This window comes from Pseudoliparis swirei, chromosome 3 (assembly GCF_029220125.1).
Source record: "Pseudoliparis swirei isolate HS2019 ecotype Mariana Trench chromosome 3, NWPU_hadal_v1, whole genome shotgun sequence".
NCBI lineage: Eukaryota > Metazoa > Chordata > Actinopteri > Perciformes > Liparidae > Pseudoliparis > Pseudoliparis swirei.
Genome location: NC_079390.1, coordinates 16,803,161 through 16,822,716, shown reverse-complemented (window position 1 = coordinate 16,822,716; position 19,556 = coordinate 16,803,161). Strand labels below are relative to the sequence as shown.

General features: G+C 40.9%; 1 protein-coding gene across 4 annotated transcripts in view; it reads right to left on the bottom strand.

The window, feature by feature from the left end:
* Window positions 1-570: 570 nt before the first annotated feature.
* Window positions 571-19,556, bottom strand: part of amot (angiomotin) — a 61,026-nt gene continuing 42,040 nt past the window's right edge. For 3 of the 4 annotated variants that reach the window (XM_056441279.1, XM_056441299.1, XM_056441284.1), the window contains 4 exons: window positions 19,166-19,294; window positions 10,548-10,786; window positions 9,874-10,128; window positions 571-5,010 (listed from right to left, as the gene is read on the bottom strand). In XM_056441279.1, coding sequence (XP_056297254.1) covers window positions 4,877-5,010; window positions 9,874-10,128; window positions 10,548-10,786; window positions 19,166-19,294 — 757 coding nt within the window. In that variant the 3' untranslated portion in view covers window positions 571-4,876. The remainder of the gene's footprint in view (window positions 5,011-9,873; window positions 10,129-10,547; window positions 10,787-19,165; window positions 19,295-19,556) is intronic. The other variant, XM_056441293.1, reaches the window with a different exon arrangement.

Below are 19,556 nucleotides of genomic sequence, written 5' to 3'. Positions count from 1 at the left end.
TCATCCTCCTTATTTTCGCGGATAAATAATTGTTTTAAAAACGGAAACAGTGTCAAACCGCACTGCCGCGGTTTGAAATTCAGGGGAGTGAAAAAACTTCAACGAACACCGGACGTAAACAAATTTGCGTTAATTGCGTTAAAATATTTTAGTGCGTTAACGCGGCCAAATTAATCGCATAGATTAACGCGTTAACGCTGACAGCCCTAATATATATATAATTATATCTGTTTATATAGATGTTTTTTAAATTTTGTACACAATATTATATATACACATCCACACAATTCAAAATAAAACAAAATTTTTTAAAGGATAATGACAAAATCGGGTTGTCATCTTTGTATATGTATATTTGAATAATTATTATTATTACTCATAACCAAGAACAGCTGATGTTGTGTCATCATCAAGTCAGCTGCTGTTACAATTGCAGAAAGACGTCCTGTGTCCTCCCGTCCTTTGGAGTCTGGACTTCCAAGTCCAAACTCCAAAAGTACACAAGTCTGTACTCGGTGTACTTGGTATTGATAAATGGCCTGTGACAAATAAGGGAAAGGACACATTGGATGATGGTAAATCAAAGGTGTTTATTATAATCAAGTAAAGAAAAGACGGCAATTGTGAAGCGTGTCAGTCAGTAACATCAGTAATGTAAATGTGAATACGTGAGCACAATGAAGTGTGGGGTGTTGTGAGCAAAAACAAAGGACGACCAAACCAAGATCTAACCAGGCATGAGCCAGAGAGAGGACCGAGAAATCCTTGAGTAGGGCTTTCATTCTGCAGGTGCTCCAGAATAAAGTGCTCTGCATCCAGTAATTAGCTACACCAACGTTCTTGTGACACATTTAGGGACACAGGGACGAATAGCTGGCAACACCACACTTACAGGACTGTCTCAGAAAATTAGAATATTGTGATAAAGTTCTTTATTTTCTGTAATGCAATTAAAAAAACAAAAATGTCATGCATTCTGGATTCATTACAAATCAGCTGAAATATTGCAAGCCTTTTATTCTTTTAATATTGCTGATTATGGCTTACAGCTTAAGAAAACTCAAATATCCTATCTCTAAATATTAGAATATCATGAAAAAGTATACTAGTAGGGTATTAAACAAATCACTTGAATCGTCTAATTAACTCGAAACACCTGCAAGGGTTTCCTGAGCCTTGCAAACACTCAGCTTGGTTCAGTAAACTAAATCACAAGTATGGGGAAGACTGCTGATCTGACTGCTGTCCAGAGGACCATCATTGACACCCTCCATCAGGAGGGTAAGACACAAAAAGAGAGGCGCAAAATCCAAGTTGCTTGAAATCCAGTGTGAAGTTCCCACAGTCAGTGATGGTTTGGGAGCCATGTCAGCTGCTGGTGTTGGTCCACTGTGTTTCATCAAGTCCAGAGTAAATGCAGCTGTGTACCAAGAGATTTTAGAGCACTACATGCTTCCGTCTGCTGAAAAGCTCTATGGAGATGAGGATTTCATTTTCCAGCATGATCTGGCACCTGCCCACAGTGCCAAAACCACCAGTAACTGGTGTACTGACCATGGCATTACTGTCCTCGATTGGCCTGCCAATTCCCCTGACCTGAACCCCATAGAGAATTTGTGGGGTATTATGAAGAAGAAGCTGAAAGACACCAGACCCAACAATGCAAATGAGCTAAAGGCCGCTATTGAAGCATCCTGGGCATCCATAAACCCTCAGCAATGCCACAGGCTGATTGCCTCCATGCCACGCCGCATTGATGCAGTAATTCGTGCAAAAGGATTCCCAACCAAGTACTGAGTGCATTAATGGACATTTTCAAATGTTTGATTTTGTTTTGCTGTTATAAATCTTTTTTTAAAACTTGGTCTGAGGAAATATTCTAATTTTATGAGATAGGATTTTAGAGTTTTCTTAAGCTGTAAGCCATAATCAGCAATATTAAAAGAATAAAAGGCTTGCAATATTTCAGTTGATTTGTAATGAATCCAGAATGCATGACATTTTTGTTTTTTAAATTGCATTACAGAAAATAAAGAACTTTATCACAATATTCTAATTTTCTGAGACAGTCCTGTATATGGTGTTATAGGCAGGGGCCGTCACAATTGCACTGCTTTCTTTTTTTGCCGCCACGGACACAGTTCGATAACCTTTTTATCTTTCGATAACTTTTCACTGCAAAGGTCTCAAGATCCTACTGACCGAATTGAAAGTCAATCGGTTTTAATCTCTCAAAGTAGTTTGTTCAAGTATGGTGCCTTGAAATGTTCAATAAACATCATAAAATGAAAAATTGCTGACTTCCTATTGGGTTTAGAGCATACCTCCTTCATACGTCTCACCGTGTTACAAATACCTATGACAAATTCATACAGCTAGGTTGTAGTCTACCATCAAAATCCTTCAGCAAGCCCATTTGACCCACTGCATTAACATCTAATAGCTGACCATTCTTGGTCCAATATTTTGGGTAAATGACTACTTCAATCTAGCTGTATTAAACCTTGCTGGAAATTATATATTTGACCACGTTAATAAAAATAAAAAAAACATTTGCACTGGCTCAGTTATTCTGGGCTTGTGAGTTTTGTTGAATTGTTGCTGTAGCCTGCAACAGGTTCAACCAGCACCATATGTCGTCACTTAAAATTATCTTCTCCAAACTTGAAATTATTGGTGAGACTTATTTGACATTTTTGGAACTGGGGGGGGGGGGGGAAGAACCACGACCATAACCCAAGAAAGGATTATTTCCAGGGGTGCACATAACAGGTACGCAGGTACGCATGCACGAGAATAATCAACAATGCGTAATGCCACTTGTGTTACTTCGCGCCTTTGCGTACTTGACCGATATGATATTGATCGTCTCTAACCAACAGCATGTCATTTCTGTCTCTACGTGTCGCGGTAACTCTTCTCGGCTCCCCGTCTCGCGCACCGCATAGCTCCGATGCCGGCGTGTGCGCGCACATCGGGACGGAAAAAAGTCACTTGCACCCCCCCCCCCCCCCACTGAAAAAGTTATGTGCACCCCTGATTATTTCACTTCCTTTAAAGCCTGAACATGTGATTCCTATTTTAAGATGGAGCTTTTCTTGAGTTCCCAGAAGGTTGTTTCCAGGGATGAGGACCGATTCATTATATTGCATTTTGTCGAAAGTAAGAGATCTGATGAAATGGTGCATGTAAAATGCATTTTAAGTTTTGTTTCGATCTATTTAAAAATCAGATGGATGTGCAGTTTGTTGGAAAACAAAAAACGAAAAGCTCATCAGTGGCCTGTACTCCGAAGCAGGATTTGGGGTTAGCAAGGTCATTTTGGGATTAACCCTGTGTTTTCAGTCCTATGACAGAGGTTCCCTTCTTACCATGGGTAGATTACCTTTGTAATCTTTATTTTGTAGATTACCTTTGTAATCTGTATTTTGTAGATTACCTTTGTAATCTACACAGCTACGGAGAATATTTCAGGTTTAAATGTCTTGCTCAAGGACACATCGATTAGGATTGAACCGCAAACCTCCAGATTGGAAGATGCAGATGCTCACCACTGACCCACAGTTGCCCCGAATATTCACTCATGTGTCTTAAGCCATGTGTTGCAGCCATTATGTAAGGATATCCTCTTATCGTTTTGAATGCATGAGTTACGCCAATTCTGTTTCACACCGCCGGGTTGCCACTGAAAGAATAAGGCTAAAATATTGTTATACATATAAGAATATATTTACGCAATACATTCTTTTAACAGAATACACATAGTCAACCTACTGATGCCCTAAATGGGGCAGCGATGAGATATTATAAAGTTGTTCATGTACAATATCTTACAGTAGGCAATTTATTGCAAGCTGTCCTTACTGCTTTTGGCAGTTGATACTGTTAGTTTCAGCTTGCATTATGTATTTAACTTCTTCGTAGGACCTGTGGGATAGTGGTTGTTAGAGTCAGTTAAGGCAGGTAACCAAAACATACTCTTGGTATGTTGAACCTGCTTTGTAGTACAGAGCCGAAGTATCACATTTGAACTCGGGGAGCTTTTTCAGCCTGAAGTCAACATGTCACATGGGTCGCAAACACGCGTTGTTGAAAATTCAGGTACTAGTAGCCATGTGATGATTGTGCCAGTGGAATGCAGAGATAATGAATCCAACCATTGAGCAAAACAAGTCCGCTATCAGAAAGGCAACTCATTAATTCAATCGCTCATGAAATGTTACAGCTCAAAGGCTCAGCTCTCAGATCCCTCCACGGCACACAGGCTATTACAGTCCATACCGAATGTGCAGTGAAGAATGTTTTACAGTTTACATAATTTCTCATTACACGAGTGCCATGTCTAAGAACAATTAAACAAAAAATTGCACATTAGCTTGTGTCAGACAACTTTAAGTAATATAGAAAAAAAATAAGTAGTGCAATATATGCAACAAAATGCTAGTCAATATCTTTGGTCCAACCAGCGTCCACCAACACTATTGGAGCGTTTACATATCTCTAGCATGTGTCCAAGCTACATGCAGCTTTCTCTTACAGCTGGACTCTTGTAGCAAGGCCAGTTTCTGTCCTATCATTAATCATTTGATTGCATATAGTATGCAAATTGCATATGCCCAAATGTGCTGAAACGCAATTGACGTTGCTGTGGCGAAAGCCCCCCTTCCCAGGTCAAACGGTAGATTAGATGCATTTGATTAAATGCACATAAGGGTATAAAAATATCTCCTCATGTGAATCAGTCAAACTGTGACTCTTTAACCCACCAAACCTTTCTGTTCCAGGTTTGGATAAGTCATTAGATTGAAATGTCTGTTTGTTGAATGAGCTGCCCTCCAGTCACAAAAATGTATGGTTTTTTTCAGAGGTCATGGGGTCAGATGAGGATCTCCAACATGTCTTTTTCTACTTCATGTTGGGTGGGCGGGGCTGGAGGAGGGGCCTGTTGATGTGGATGGGACAGGATGGGAAGCCTTCGTTCCAGGGTGCTGCTTTGAAACACTGGCACATCTGCAAAAAAGGGACGAAAGAACATGTAAACATGTCAGAAGTTCAAAGCATTATCAGTCCAGCATCTCGGATGATCCAGTTGATTCATTTAGGCTGACATATTCTTCATGACTCAGCAAGGTTTCAATAAGACAAAATAAATCAATGTGATTGATTGATATTAAATACTTTACTAATACAGCTTTAGATGACAGAGATATAATATTTAGGAGTCCACATTTAATTCTCCTGTTTTGTTGCACTGCTGAAATAGTGGCCTTAACCTTTGAAGTTATCCCACGGAATGCATTTTTTCAAAAAATAAATAAAGATTCGCACATCTTCTCTCAAAAAGATGCAGAAAAACTGATTCATGCGTTTGTTACTTCTAGACTAGATTACTGCAACTCCTTATTATCAGGCTGCTCTAATAAGTCTCTTAGGTCCCTCCAGTTGATCCAGAATGCTGCAGCTCGTGTACTAAGAAAAGAGATTACATTACTTTTGTATTAGCTGCTCTGCACTGGCTCCCTGTAAAATCAAGAATCACTTTTAAAACTATTATCTTAACCTACAAAGCCTTGATTGGTGATCCTCCATCATATCTTAAGGAGCTTGTAGTACCATATTGCCCCACAAGAGAGCTGCGCTCAATAAATGCGGGACTACTTGTAGTTCTAGTCTTAAAAAGTAGAATGGGAGCCAGAGCCTTCAGTTATCAAGCTCCTCTTTTATGGAACCAGCTTCCACCTTCAGTCCGGGAGGCAGACACAGTCACCTCATTTAAGAGTAGACTAAAGACCTTCCTCTTTCCTCTGGTCCAGCCCCTAGATATGCTGCTATAGGCTTATAGCTGCTGGGGGACGTTTTAGGATACACTGAGCACATATCTCCTCTTCTCTCTCTACTTATGGATGAATTGTCATCTCTCCATTGCACATTATTAACTCTGCTTCCTCCCTGGAGTTCTTTTGACTTCACGTCTCATTTTGACTTCACGTCTCATAGGGTCCATCGGACCTGGCTGGGTCTGATGCCAAGGCTCTGCTGATGCCCCACCCGCTCCTCCTCTCTGCCTCCACTGCCTGATGGATTGTGGAGGTCTGGATCGTGGAATATGCCTACTACCAACTATTCGTACACTCTGTCATATTCATTAAATGTGTTTTAACTCTGTAATGTTTCCTTCTGTACACATGGCATCTATTGTACCTGTCCATCCGGGGAGATGGATCCTCCTCTGTCGCTCTCCTTAAGGTTTCTTCCCTGTGAAAGGTTTTTTTCAATTTTTTGGGGAGTTTTTCCTGATCCGATGTGAGGTCCTGGGACAGGGATGTCATATGTGTACGGATTGTGAAACCCTCTAAGGCAAATTTGTAATTTGTGATAATGGGCTACACAAAATAAACTGAATTGAACGAGTAATCACCAAAAACCAGAGAGTGCCTGTACTCCACTTTCACCAGACATACTCAGTGCGTTTACATGATGGTATAATTCGAATCTTGCTTTAGTCGGACTATGCTATCTTTTGGGGGATCTGCTATTATCCCAATATACATGGCAGTGAGTAATTCAAATCATTGGCCGAAAGCATGTCATATCCGATACGATAGGTGGCGCTGTTTTCATTACAACTCGTGGTGATACAGCCATTTCCACTTGACCTCTTCACCACTACCAATTCCAGAAAGAACCATGAACTTTAGTATGTTCAACTCCTTCAATACATTAAGCATAAATTCTGTCTGCTCTTCGGTCCAGAAATGTGTGGTGGCTGTTGTGTTCTCCATAGCGTTGTTTGATTGTTTTCTGCCGGCCAGGCTCCCGGCAGTGACAACTTATCGTCTCTTTCGACTTCCGGGTCACGACCAGTGGCGGCTGGTGAATTTTTTGGGGGTGGGCGCAGTTTAAATATCACTCAACAATGAGAAGAAAAGAGGTTTTGAGTAGAATATTGTAAAAAACAAAGCTTTATTTCAAGAACACAGCGTGCTCATCAACACTGTCCAATAACAACTATCAACACACTGTAACTTTGGGCATGGGAGGTTCAGAGCGGCTTTAAGGAACATTGGGTTGGGTTTCAGAGGTTTGCAAAATAAAAGAGGTTCAGAGCAGAATAGAGTCAGAAAGAGATCACATGTTACATTGGGTGACAGAGCAGACCCACTACTGTAAAGAAAAGTAGCCTCCTCTCTTTAAAGTGGTCACTTTACTCTCTGGTTAAAGTCAATCATGTCTGTAACCAGCCTGTTTCCATTATTCTTGAGGGAATGTGTCTGTTTTTCAGAACTTCGTTGTGTTTCGATGCCAGTTCGGTCTCCTTCTTCTGACTGTAAACAGGGTTAGCTACCATGCTCTTAGCTAGATAACTGCGGCAAGATTCGTGCTTTACACTTGTCTGCAGCTCTTTAGATCCCTCACCCCGTTGTAGTCCAGAGAGTTTCAGTCCCTTTGGAACAACAGACAGGGGAAATTAAACAGCGCATTACTCACTGAGCACCAGCTGACAGCTCCGTTAGCAACCTGCTCGCGTAGCTCCGTGGAGCTCTCTGGGCTGAGGGAACGATAAGTCTCTGATCTGCCGAATAGTCCAGTCACGTGAAATAATAAAACGATGTCATTGGCCAACGAGCGCACATTTTTGCGACCCAAGGAATCACGTTTCATCCGCCAATGAGAAGCCGGTCCTTGCCGAAACGACTGAAATATTTTCTCGATGCCGTACACACACGTTAGATCGCCTCGGAAAAGGGGAGGGGCTTCTCTCCGTGATAATGGCGATATATTATATTTTTTCACATTAACTTAAGTGGTTGTTGACAGGCTGACGGTCTCCCACACACATTTAGCACGTCAACACGGTATATTTACTATTTAAATGATTTGGCATATAATGTTTTTTGACAGGATGTTTTTTTTTCTTCTTCTTTTTTTTTTCATCTACAAATTTTAAGAGGGGCGGCGCCCTAGCGCCCCCTATGGACGAACCGCCACTGGTCACGACATGGGAGGGAGGGAGGGGGGAGGGCGGCGGGATCTCAAGCATGCGCAAAGTCCAGTTCCTAATCCAATTCACCGTTACATGCCGCGATAGTCGAATTATCAACCGGATCGGATCGAGTTATCCAGGGGTGTTAATCGGATCGTAGTCGGACCGCACATAGTCGAACAAAGGTGTTTACATGAAACGGATAATTAGATTTCAGTCCGACTAAGCCAGTTATTCGAATGCATGTAAACACATTGACTTTTTCTGACCCGTTACAACAGTATCAGAGTGCTCCCACTCAAGCTTACTGGTAGGATACCAATAATGACCTCTCGGAGAGCCCTTGCATGAACTGTGGCATCATTAGGGCTGCACCTAACGATTATTTTGATAATCGATTAATCTGTTGATTATTTTTTAGATTAATCGGATAATTTTTTAAACATTTTCAACCCTTTATTCAAAACGGGGTTCGTACGGTCATGGAAAACCTGGAAAAGTCATGGAGTTTTTAAATGGCTATTTCTAGGCCTAGAAAAGTAATTAATTAGTAATTTTTGGAAAAGTAATGCAAATTTGTTATATTCAAATATTAATTTAAACGGAATATATACGGTATGCTTTGGAATCCTCATTGTTAGTTTAAATACTACATCTTCTCACTTGTTCATGTATACACCGAGTTTTCACAAAATGTTTAAGCATGGAAATTTGGTTTAAATTCCTGGAAAGGTCCTGGAGATCCACTGGTCAGCATGTGGATGAACCTTGTTCATTGGTCATGTGTATGAACCCTGTCATAAACAAACTGACAGCAGTTTACTCTCCTGACTTGGCTATTTATGGGTTAAACGCCTCATACGGTGAGGGGGCGGGGCTTATCTCTGTTGCCTTTCTCCGTGGAAAAATATTGTCAATAAAATCGATTTTTAGCGATTTTATTGATTAGTTGTTGCAGCCCTAGGCATCATGTCATCATGTCACATGGGTAACTGCACTCAGATGCAAAAACTTTAGGGATGGGTATAATTGTTTTCCTTTTTCGATAACGGTGCTAAACCGGTACTTTTAAAACAATACCGGTGCCATAACAAACAAAACAACAAAAAAGACAATTGACAATGACAATATTAAAAACCTCTTCGGCCAGATTACCTTTAAAAGTCAGTCTCATGGCCGCACTGACAAAAAACGGATATCAGACTGTCACTCTCGTAACTCAGGCTAGCATGTAGCTAGCGCGAGCTACGAGCTGGCTTAAACATGGTGATAATGCTTGATTTATTATTTGTTGGCCTACTTTTATGAATGCAATACTAGCAATCAACATTACAATACTAATCTGAGTTAAGGCTGCTCTTATCATGGGTCTCCACGTTTTCAGGGGGACCGGTCTCCCTTTCGCCTCCAGCCTGACCGCTGATGTGCTCGGTACGAGCTCACACAGACAAACACGGTGCATGCCTCCGCTTTCAAAGTTATTTAACTTATTAAATACTAGGTATAGGATAGGCTATCATAACCTGCTGAGAGGGCGGAGACACCAGAGAAGTTCAAAATAATTGTATTTTTTTATTTCAATTGGCTCAAGCACCGAAAGCAAGCACCGAAATGTGCGTTGCCATATTGGCACCGGTTTTCGGTACCCAACCCTATTTATGGTCTTGTATTTTACAGCATTGGTTCTCTGTCTTTTGTGAATGGCATCTTATGAAGGGGCACATAGCAGTTGCAAGTGATGTACAACGTGGTGCGATCAATTCTTTGTGCCCTTGAATCTTTTTCCTGATTACCACAAGATATAACTCTCCAACTGAAACATATTGTGAGTGTGATCAGAGCCTTAGACATCCAACAGCTCCTACTGATGTCTGACAGTGTGAGCTGACCTGCTATGCGGTCCGGGATGTAGACTGGGCTGGGGCTGAACAAGCGAGCAGGCAGCATCATGCTTTGCAGGCCTGGAGTGCTGGGCTTGCTGGTGTCCTGACTCTGTCCCTTCTCAGTCTGCGTGCAGCTGTCCCTGCTGCCTGTCTTTGAGTGACCTGCGGTCATGGGGGTGGAAGGAAGCACTGGTGAGGAGGATGATGAGATTGACCCCGTCCTGAGAGATTCAGTACGAAACTCGTAACCTAGCAGACCACCTGGAGGAATAGAAGAGCAATCTTTACTCACAAGCACCGTAGCTACAAGTAGCCATGTTGCCAACCTCCTGTCCATTCTACTCAGGTTCAAACACTGGACATGGGGTGACAGAGCTTTCTCCATAGCTGCCCCCTCCCTCTGGAACTCTCTCTCCAAAATCATCAGAGACAATGCTGACCTTCCCATATTCAAATCAAAACCCACCTTTTCAGAAATGATTTTAAAGTGTGACTAACGCATGTTCACTTTTATGATGATTTTAACATTTGTAAAGTGTCTTTGAAAAAGGCTATAAAAAATAACATTTATTATTAATAAGTCTTTTCCCAATCCTCACGCACAGTAACATTCAGCTGCTGTTCTTAAAGGTATTACATGGGGTAAATACTTTGTAATGTATGCTGATTCTGGTTCTTACCTAGGCTGCCCTTCCAGCTTGTGTCCTTGCGTTCTTCGGTGATGGGTGAGCTACTGAGGCCCAAGCTGTGAGAGAGCACTCCTGAACCACCAGAGCCAGTGTTGGAAATGGACATCAGGGACTTGGTGGGCCTCATGGCAGATTGCGCATCTGACTTGATGGGCTCCTTCCTGGAGCGCTGGTGAAGCACCTTGATCATAGCGTCTTTCTCTATGATCTGGGCATGGAGATTCTTTATCCTGCATTTGGCAGAACAAGAGGGAGAACCATAATGAAACCAAAGTCACTACAAGTTTCAGATACAAGGGAACCCTGAGAGCCGATTGACTTGAAATGTCTAGTTCCGTCTGCTCATCAAAAGTCAATCAGAGCATTAAGCTCCGCTTACTTTCATTTTTCATTTTGGGAAAAAGACATTAATGCAAACTCGTCCTAAACGCTGGAGCCGATTCATACCAAACTACCTGTTATACATTGTTGGATCATATATCATAAATATATATATTAGTGCTGTGAAAAATAACGCGTTAACTCAGTTAATTCAATTACAGGTTTAACTAGTTTTAAAAAAAAACGCATTTAACGCATGCGCAGAATGAGCTTCCAATCCGTCTGTTGTTGGTTGTCGGGAAAAAAAAGTCACTTGCAAAATGAGCTTCCAAATACACCACTTCAATCTGAACTCTGTCCGCTCTCATGCAGACGGTCGTGCTGTTCATCGGTAATGATCCTTCCGCAGGTTCACCTCCGGAAACCTTGTTACGACTTTTACTTCCTGTAGATCAGGGTCTCAACACGTCGATCGCGGCGTAGTGTTGGTAGATCGCATGACATTAAAAAGATTGGCCCGCCCCCTGACATGTTCTCTATAGCACGTCTTTGTTCTTTTATTAAACTAAACGTCTGTTGTTGATCGTATCTCCACAGCAGCATGTCATTTCTGTCTCTTCGCGTTGCGCTAACACTTATCGATCTCCGTCTCGCGCGCCGCAGAGCTCCGTGCGCGCGCATCGGGACCGAGCAAAAAAAAAGTCACTTGTCAATCTGTCCCGTGTCCGGGCCGGTGAGGTTTCAGCTTTGCAGCGGTGTCCCCGCCGTTCCTTTCATCACGGCCCAGTTCATGAAGAAAACCCACACAGTCAGTTTGCCTCAGCAGCTGCTAGAGGAAGACTAGAGGCCTTTAGATTGTATCATGGTGGAGTTAATGGTTGACAAACAAGAGAAAAATGTTCTGTTTAACCCTCCTGTTACCTTTACATTTACTAACATATTTTACCCTCGGGGTCAATTTGACCCCAGCAATTAAAACCTCCAGAAAATTATTAGAATTAATATTGCTTCCCAAGTTTAAGTGTGAGGTACTTTATGTTTGTTTGTTGACTACCTAAATAGCCCTTTAAATAAATACAAAAGTTGATATTTCTTATATGTTTGACACAGTGAAAAACAGCCTGGGGTCAAATTGACCCCAAAGAACACCGACATTAAACATTGAATGGGGTCAAATTGACCCGAAAGGTAACAGGAGGGTTAAACATTCTGTTTAGGATGAAGATGTATTAAGGTTCCATATGGAAGAAAACTGCTAAATAACTGCTGAGTTGCAGCACCATTGTATAGAAGAATGTATAAATGTATATATCCGTCTTTTGTCATAAATCTCTATGTTCTCACAAAATATACCGAGAATATCGGTAATATGTGATTAATCATGATTAATCCACAAAAACCTGTGATTAACCCGATTAAAAATGTTAATCGTTTCACAGCCCTAATATATATATTATGGCTGTCAATCGATTAAAAAAAATCACCTAATTAATCGCACATTTTGAAATTCATTAATCGCGATTAAAAGTTATTTTTTCTTTTTAAAGACAAAACTTCCCACAGAGCTGTGTTTTCAAAGAGGCTCCTACCTATAAAGTGCCAGCGAGGTATTTAATATCGTGGATGATAAATTGTTTCTTCAGTGAAACATCCAGATTAGTTAAAAAGAAGTATATTGAGACCCCATTGGTCCTGTCATCTTTAACATTAAACAACAGCAGAACCAGTGGCCTTGGTAACTGACTGACATTCAAATGTGTCACGTTAACCCTCTGGAGGCTGGGCTCATTTTTTCGATTTTACAAAAAAATGTAAATTCACCTTTTAAAGGCTTTTTCATATGACACATACCCACGTGTTATACATCAAACATTCCAGAACAATCTCAGCTCTCTATATAATGAGGCACATTGTCCTCGCGCCGTGTTCTCTGGTTCTCTGACTGACAGGTTGCTAATGAGCCTCACCTGTGAGGTGGGAGGTCCTTTGTGATTTACTGAGTGTTCATTGGTTGTTTTTTTCGCAAAATGTTGACAGACAAACGGATTGACAAATCACGGTGAAGGTTTCGTGTGACGAGTTATTTCCGCGCCGCGTCACCCGACACATCGCACCCCCCCCCCCCCCCCCGTCTCTGTGTATCGGAGCAGCAGAGCGGAGGAGGAAACCCGACTGATTCATCCACGGGTTTAAACTGATTTCTGCTGCGTATTTTCGCGGAGAAGTAATTGTTTTAAAAACGGAAACAGTGTTAAACCGTACTGCCGCGGTTTGACACTCAGAGGAGTGAAAAAACTTCAACGTACACCGGAAGTAAACAAAGTTGCGTTAATTGCGTTAAAATATTTTAGTGCGTTAATCGCGGCCAAATTAATCGCATAGATTAACGCTGACAGCCCTAATATATATATATAAATAATCATGTATCATCAAGTTTACAACTTCCTGATATTTCATTGTGTTTAGAAGATATGGACCAATGAACATTTTAGGGGTGTGGCTTGCATATATACGCTCATAACTTCAAAGCTATTTAGCGTAGTCCGACCAGATTAGCAGCATAGGTGCATATTGCATTCTGTAACATACCCAAACATTGATATGCCATTTACATACTAGAGGGTGCTACAGTAATGCAACTAATTTGTTTTTTTGGGTAATTTTTCGCCCTTTTGTGCAATTACCAACTCTTCAAATTTACTCAGGATGGTCTTTACACCTTTTTGATGAAAAGTTATCAATAAAGTGAGTTTTCGTTGAACAACCTTGACATGGCGTGGACCCCCACACTAATTTTGTGCAGTTCGCAAAGTTAGAGAAAGTTGTTGTTACCCCAAGGTACACCATCCAATCCGCCCAAAATGTTTCATGCATGATGCTGGTCCAGGCGTGTGCACATTTACATAGATAAATGTTCACATTGCCTACTGGCAAAAGTAAATTAGAAACAATAGTCTTTTATGAGGGAACAGCATAAACAGTGTTCAGTAGTAAGGGTCCCATTTAGGTTAAGTGGTTGAGCAAAAACAAAAGTACACAGCTAGAATTTACTGTGCAGGGGACTTTTAAGTCTGTAGTGAATTTCCTTTGGTGAATCTGTGTCCAAAAAAAACAACACTTTGAGTGTGGCCAGGGTTTTTCCTGGGTCAAAATGGGTCTTCGGTGCTCCCCATTTTTTTTTGCCGCGCACGGTCTGTATTGCCATGTCACCGTAATTAGCAGACATCTATGTATCTTTTTTTCTTCTTTTTTCCCCCCATAAATAATGGAGGCAATGCTTGAGGAAATCATTTTGCTAAAATAGATCGGCTAATAGATTGACAACTAGAGATGCACCGATCAGGTTTTTGGGTGCTGATCACCGATCACTGAAATCAGTATCTGCCGATCCGATAAAACCGATCACGGTGTCGATTGAAGCATTCTATTTATTGTGTAGCATTATTGCCTAGGACTATGAGGAAATACATATATAAAGCACCTCAAACATTAAAGAAATTACAGATTTCTTTAAACATTTAGGACTTTTACTTTGAAAAATGTCCTAATTGATACATTAAAATAGTTTGATTTCAGATATGTATGGAACACATCTGCATCATTCATTTCCTGGAACTCTTGGGGAAATCTATTTACAGGACTTTTTAACATACAAAAGTCTGACTTATTTTTATAAACTCTTCCTTGGTCCAGTAAAAATGTTTTAATGTTAGCATAATTTAAGCTAAATCTCAGAAACGATCTCTAAAGATACAAAATCAGTTCATTGTTTACTTTTATATGTTCGTGTATGATTTGTCGACATCTTATTTTGAAAAACGGATGTTGTTTCACGTGGTTCTTTCCGCTAACTTTGCAAAACCGGATGTTGTCACTTAAATCCTTCCGCTAACGTTATCAAAACACTCGCGCGTTGCGGTGCGCCGCGATTGAAACGTCTGATAGTTCTCGTACATGTTACGTCATCTGATCGGCCAAGTTTAATCGGCCGTTTTGAGAACGCCGATCAAAACCGATAATGGGAATATTGGCCGATATGGATCGGCGCCGATCAGATCGGTGCATCTCTATTGACAATAGTCCAGGTGTATTCGTGCACGTCGGGCTGTTGAGTGACCAGCAGCTGGCCGCTCTGTCCATTCACCTCACAGCATTGATCAGACAAGAAGACACGCTTATTAACTCGATTACTATTGATCAAAACAGAACGAGGGTTCGGCTGTAGCCTACTTGAAACATACTATTGAGAACATATACGCTGACATGCACGCGATGAACACAGTTTTTATTTTGTTTCCATCGCGGACTTTTTTTTGCCTTAGGCGCTCGGGATTTGTCATAGGCGCTCGGGAAAACGGCGTAGGCGCGCGCCCACATGTTCTCTATGCAGGAAAAACCCTGGTGGCCCACAACCTTTTTGCATTTGGCCAGGACATTTTCAAACGCACTGTTCTGCAGAAATGCTGTGCCAGAGCGCTAGATTATGCTCGATGCAGGACATGCGTTCGAAAAGCAGAAGTTTCGCAGCAGCATCATATTTCATGTGACAAGTTTTTTGCACATGGTCAAGTGGAGAGAGACTCAGTCAGACATGACAATCATGTCAAGTGAAGAATCTTTCATGGTAGGGAATTCATTTCTTAACATTTCGACCTACATCAAACTAAGAATCATAACAAAGAAAGCAGAAGAACAAAGAAAACTAAATCTATAGATTTAGGTTTCTTTGTGCGGTAGATGTGTGCGGTAGATTTAGGTTTCTTTGTGCGGTGGTGTTTAAAGATTCTTGGAACAATTTATGGTAATCTTAGGATAGAGCTCCTACCTATAAAGTGCCAGCGAGGTATTTAATATCGTGGATGATAAATTGTTTCTTCAGTGAAACATCCAGATTAGTTAAAAGAAGTATATTGAGACCCCATTGGTCCTGTCATCTTTAACATTAAACAACAGCAGAACCAGTGGCCTTGGTAACTGACTGACATTCAAATGTGTCACGTTAACCCTCTGGAGGCTGGGCTCATTTTTTCGATTTTACAAAAATGTAAATTCACCTTTAAAGGCGTTTGCATGTAACACATACCCATGTGTTATACAGCAAACATTCCAGAACAATCTCATCTCTCTATATTGAGGCACATTGTCCTCGCGCCGTATTCTCTGGTTCTCTGACTGACAGGTTGCTAATGAGCCTCACCTGTGAGGTGGGAGGTCCTTTGTGATTTACTGAGTGTTCATTGGTTGTTTTTTTCGCAAAATGTTGACAGACAAACGGATTGACAAATCACGGTGAAGGTTTCGTGTGACGAGTTATTTCCGCGCCGCGTCACCCGACACATCGCACCCCCCCCCCCCCCCGTCTCTGTGTATCGGAGCAGCAGAGCGGAGGAGGAAACCCGACTGATTCATCCACGGGTTTAAACTGATTTCTGCTGCGTATTTTCGCGGAATTGTTTTAAAACACAGTGTTAAACCGTACTGCGGTTTGACACTCAGAGGAGTGAAAAACTTCAACGTACGAGAGTAAACAAAGTTGCGTTAATTGCGTTAAAATATTTTAGTGCGTTAATCGGCATTAATCGCATAGATTAACGCTGACAGCCCTAATATATATATATATAAATAATCATGTATCAAGTTTACAACCTGATATTTCATTGTGTTTAGAAGATATGGACCAATGAACATTTTAGGGTGTGGCTTGCATATATCGCTCATAACTTCAAAGCTATTTAGCGTAGTCCGACCAGATTAGCAGCATAGGTGCATATTGCATTCTGTAACATACCCAAACATTGATATGCCATTTACATACTAGAGGGTGCTACAGTAATGCAACTAATTTGTTTTTGGGTAATTTTCGCCCTTTTGTGCAATTACCAACTCTTCAAATTTACTCAGGATGGTCTTTACACCTTTTTGATGAAAAGTTATCAATAAAGTGAGTTTTCGTTGAACAACCTTGACATGGCGTGGACCCCCACACTAATTTTGTGCAGTTCGCAAAGTTAGAGAAAGTTGTTGTTACCCCAAGGTACACCATCCAATCCGCCCAAAATGTTTCATGCATGATGCTGGTCCCGGCGTGCACATTTACAGATAAATGTTCACATTGCCTACTGGCAAAAGTAAATTAGAAACAATAGTCTTTTATGAGGGAACAGCATAAACAGTGTTCAGTAGTAAGGGTCCCATTTAGGTTAAGTGGTTGAGCAAAAACAAAAGTACACAGCTAGAATTTACTGTGCAGGGGACTTTTAAGTCTGTAGTGAATTTCCTTTGGTGAATCTGTGTCCAAAAAAAACAACACTTTGAGTGTGGCCAGGGTTTTTCCTGGGTCAAAATGGGTCTTCGGTGCTCCCCAAAAACCTTTTTGCCGCGCACGGTCTGTGTTACCATATCACCGTAATTAGCAGACATCTATGTATCTTTTTGTTTTGTTTTTTCCCCCATAAATAATGGAGGCAATGCTTGAGGAAATCATTTTGCTAAAATAGATCGGCTAATAGATTGACAACTAGAGATGCACCGATCAGGTTTTTGGGTGCTGATCACCGATCACTGAAATCAGTATCTGCCGATCCGATAAAACCGATCACGGTGTCGATTGAAGCATTCTATTTATTGTGTAGCATTATTGCCTAGGACTATGAGGAAATACATATATAAAGCACCTCAAACATTAAAGAAATTACAGATTTCTTTAAACATTTAGGACTTTTACTTTGAAAAATGTCCTAATTGATACATTAAAATAGTTTGATTGCTATTGTAGGGGATTTCAGATATGTATGGAACACATCTGCATCATTCATTTCCTGGAACTCTTGGGGAAATCTATATACAGGACTTTTTTTAACATACAAAAGTCTGACTTATTTTTATAAACTCTTCCTTGGTCCAGTAAAAATGTTTTAATGTTAGCATAATTTAAGCTAAATCTCAGAAACGATCTCTAAAGATACAAAATCAGTTCATTGTTTACTTTTATATGTTCGTGTATGATTTGTCGACATCTTATTTTGAAAAACGGATGTTGTTTCACGTGGTTCTTTCCTTTAACTTTGCGAAACCGGATGTTGTCACTTAAATCCTTCCGCTAACTTTATCAAAACAAACGCTGTTGCGGTCGCGCATGATTGAAACGTCTGATAGTTCTCGTACATGTTACGTCATCTGATCGGCCAAGTTTAATCGGCCGTTTTGAGAACGCCGATCAAAACCGATAATGGGAATATTGGCCGATATGGATCGGCACCGATCAGATCGGTGCATCTCTATTGACAATAGTCCAGGTGTATTCGTGCACGTCGGGCTGTTGAGTGACCAGCAGCTGGCCGCTCTGTCCATTCACCTCACAGCATTGATCAGACAAGAAGACACGCTTATTAACTCGATTACTATTGATCAAAACAGAGCGAGGGTTCGCTGTAGCCTACTTGAAACATACTATTGAGAACATATACGCTGACATGCGCGATGAACACAGTTTTTATTTTGTTTCCATCGCGGACTTTTTTTGCCTTAGGCGCTGGATTTGTCTCGGGAAAGCGGCGAGGCGGCGCCCATGTTCTCTATGCAGGAAAAACCCTGGTGGCCCACAACCTTTTGCATTTGGCCAGGACATTTTCAAGCACTGTTCTGCAAATGCTGTGCCAGAAGCTAGATTATGCTCTCGATGCAGGACATGCGTTAAGCAGAAGTTTCGCAGCAGCATCATATTTCATGTGACAAGTTTTTTGCACATGGTCAAGTGGAGAGAGACTCAGTCAGACATGACAATCATGTCAAGTGAAGAATCTTTCATGGTAGGGAATTCATTTCTTAACATTTCGACCTACATCAAACTAAGAATCATAACAAAGAAAGCAGAAGAACAAAGAAAACTAAATCTATAGATTTAGGTTTCTTTGTGCGGTAGATGTGTGCGGTAGATTTAGGTTTCTTTGTGCGGTGGTGTTTAAAGATTCTTGGAACAATTTATGGTAATCTTAGGATAAGGCTAGTTTTAAGACATGTTTAGCTTGAGGGAGCTATAATGTAAGGTGCATTAACTGGTCGGAACAACCTCTAATGGAAACGTAGCTCCTCAGGGATTGAAACTGTTATTTTTCTAATCTAAACGATAATGGAATTTTTTTTAGGAAAAGCGATTATTATTATTATGCAACTTCCTAAAAGCTTTGTGGATGTATTGTGCCGTTCAATATGCGCTTCCGGGATTGCTACTTTAGCTTGCAGCTTTAACTCAGGGAGGCTCTATGTACTGTATGTGGAAAGTGCTTTACCTGCTTTCCATGTCCAGACAGCGCCGATTGGCCATGAGAATCTCCTCGTCTTCCTTCTGGATTCGAGTCTCCACCGACGTGTCATAGCTGCTGCTTGGAGAATGGCTCATCACAGGAATAGATGTATCCCTGAAATAGAGAGTTCAAAACTAACTCATCCATGGGACTACAGACTAAATTACTGACCTGTTCTGAATACTGAGATAGTTCACACACAGTGCATAGAGAATATATATATATATATAAATAAAATAAACATAATTAAAAATAAAAAGATGATGATGCTCGTATATTAAATTCATTGCTACTGAATCCTGAAATCAAAACTAAAGAGATAATTTGGATTTGGTCTGAGGGTAGCCCCCAACCAAACTCTGCAGACACTGTATAA